Below are 373 nucleotides of genomic sequence, written 5' to 3'. Positions count from 1 at the left end.
AATCAGTAAAACCCAACCAACAATTCATATTTCAGATTTTTCAAACACATGATTACCTGTGAAAGGCTGTGTTTTTTGTTCAAATCTAAATAAATTTCTATTTTCCAATACAATCAACTCAGTTCAATGCATTTAAGTTTAAGCTTATTTGTAAACATATCTCTCCTTCACTTCTCTCCACCTGTACAGATCTTTAGAGAGATATCAAGCAAAAGGCTTTGTGAATGCAATGATGCAGTTTTGTTTTAAACTTAGCACTTATCTGAGCATGTCTGCAAACGCTCTCTTAAGCGGGGTGGAAGTGTTTTTAACAACCTTTCTTCTACAATTAGACTATTCCGCTTTAAGAACTGACATTCTTCCAGTTCAGCAG

At 34.3% G+C, this 373-nt stretch overlaps 1 protein-coding gene across 1 annotated transcript in view; it reads right to left on the bottom strand.

The window, feature by feature from the left end:
- Positions 1-251: 251 nt before the first annotated feature.
- Positions 252-373, bottom strand: part of LRRC8B (leucine rich repeat containing 8 family, member B) — a 5,466-nt gene continuing 5,344 nt past the window's right edge. The window contains exon 5 of the mRNA XM_010145047.1: positions 252-373. Within this exon, the coding sequence (XP_010143349.1) occupies positions 252-373 (122 nt within the window).

This window comes from Buceros rhinoceros, unplaced genomic scaffold (genome assembly GCF_000710305.1).
Source record: "Buceros rhinoceros silvestris isolate BGI_N320 unplaced genomic scaffold, ASM71030v1 scaffold18371, whole genome shotgun sequence".
Classification (NCBI taxonomy): domain Eukaryota; kingdom Metazoa; phylum Chordata; class Aves; order Bucerotiformes; family Bucerotidae; genus Buceros; species Buceros rhinoceros.
Note: the sequence above shows the minus strand (reverse complement) of the source record. Positions and strands in the feature narration are given on the sequence as shown.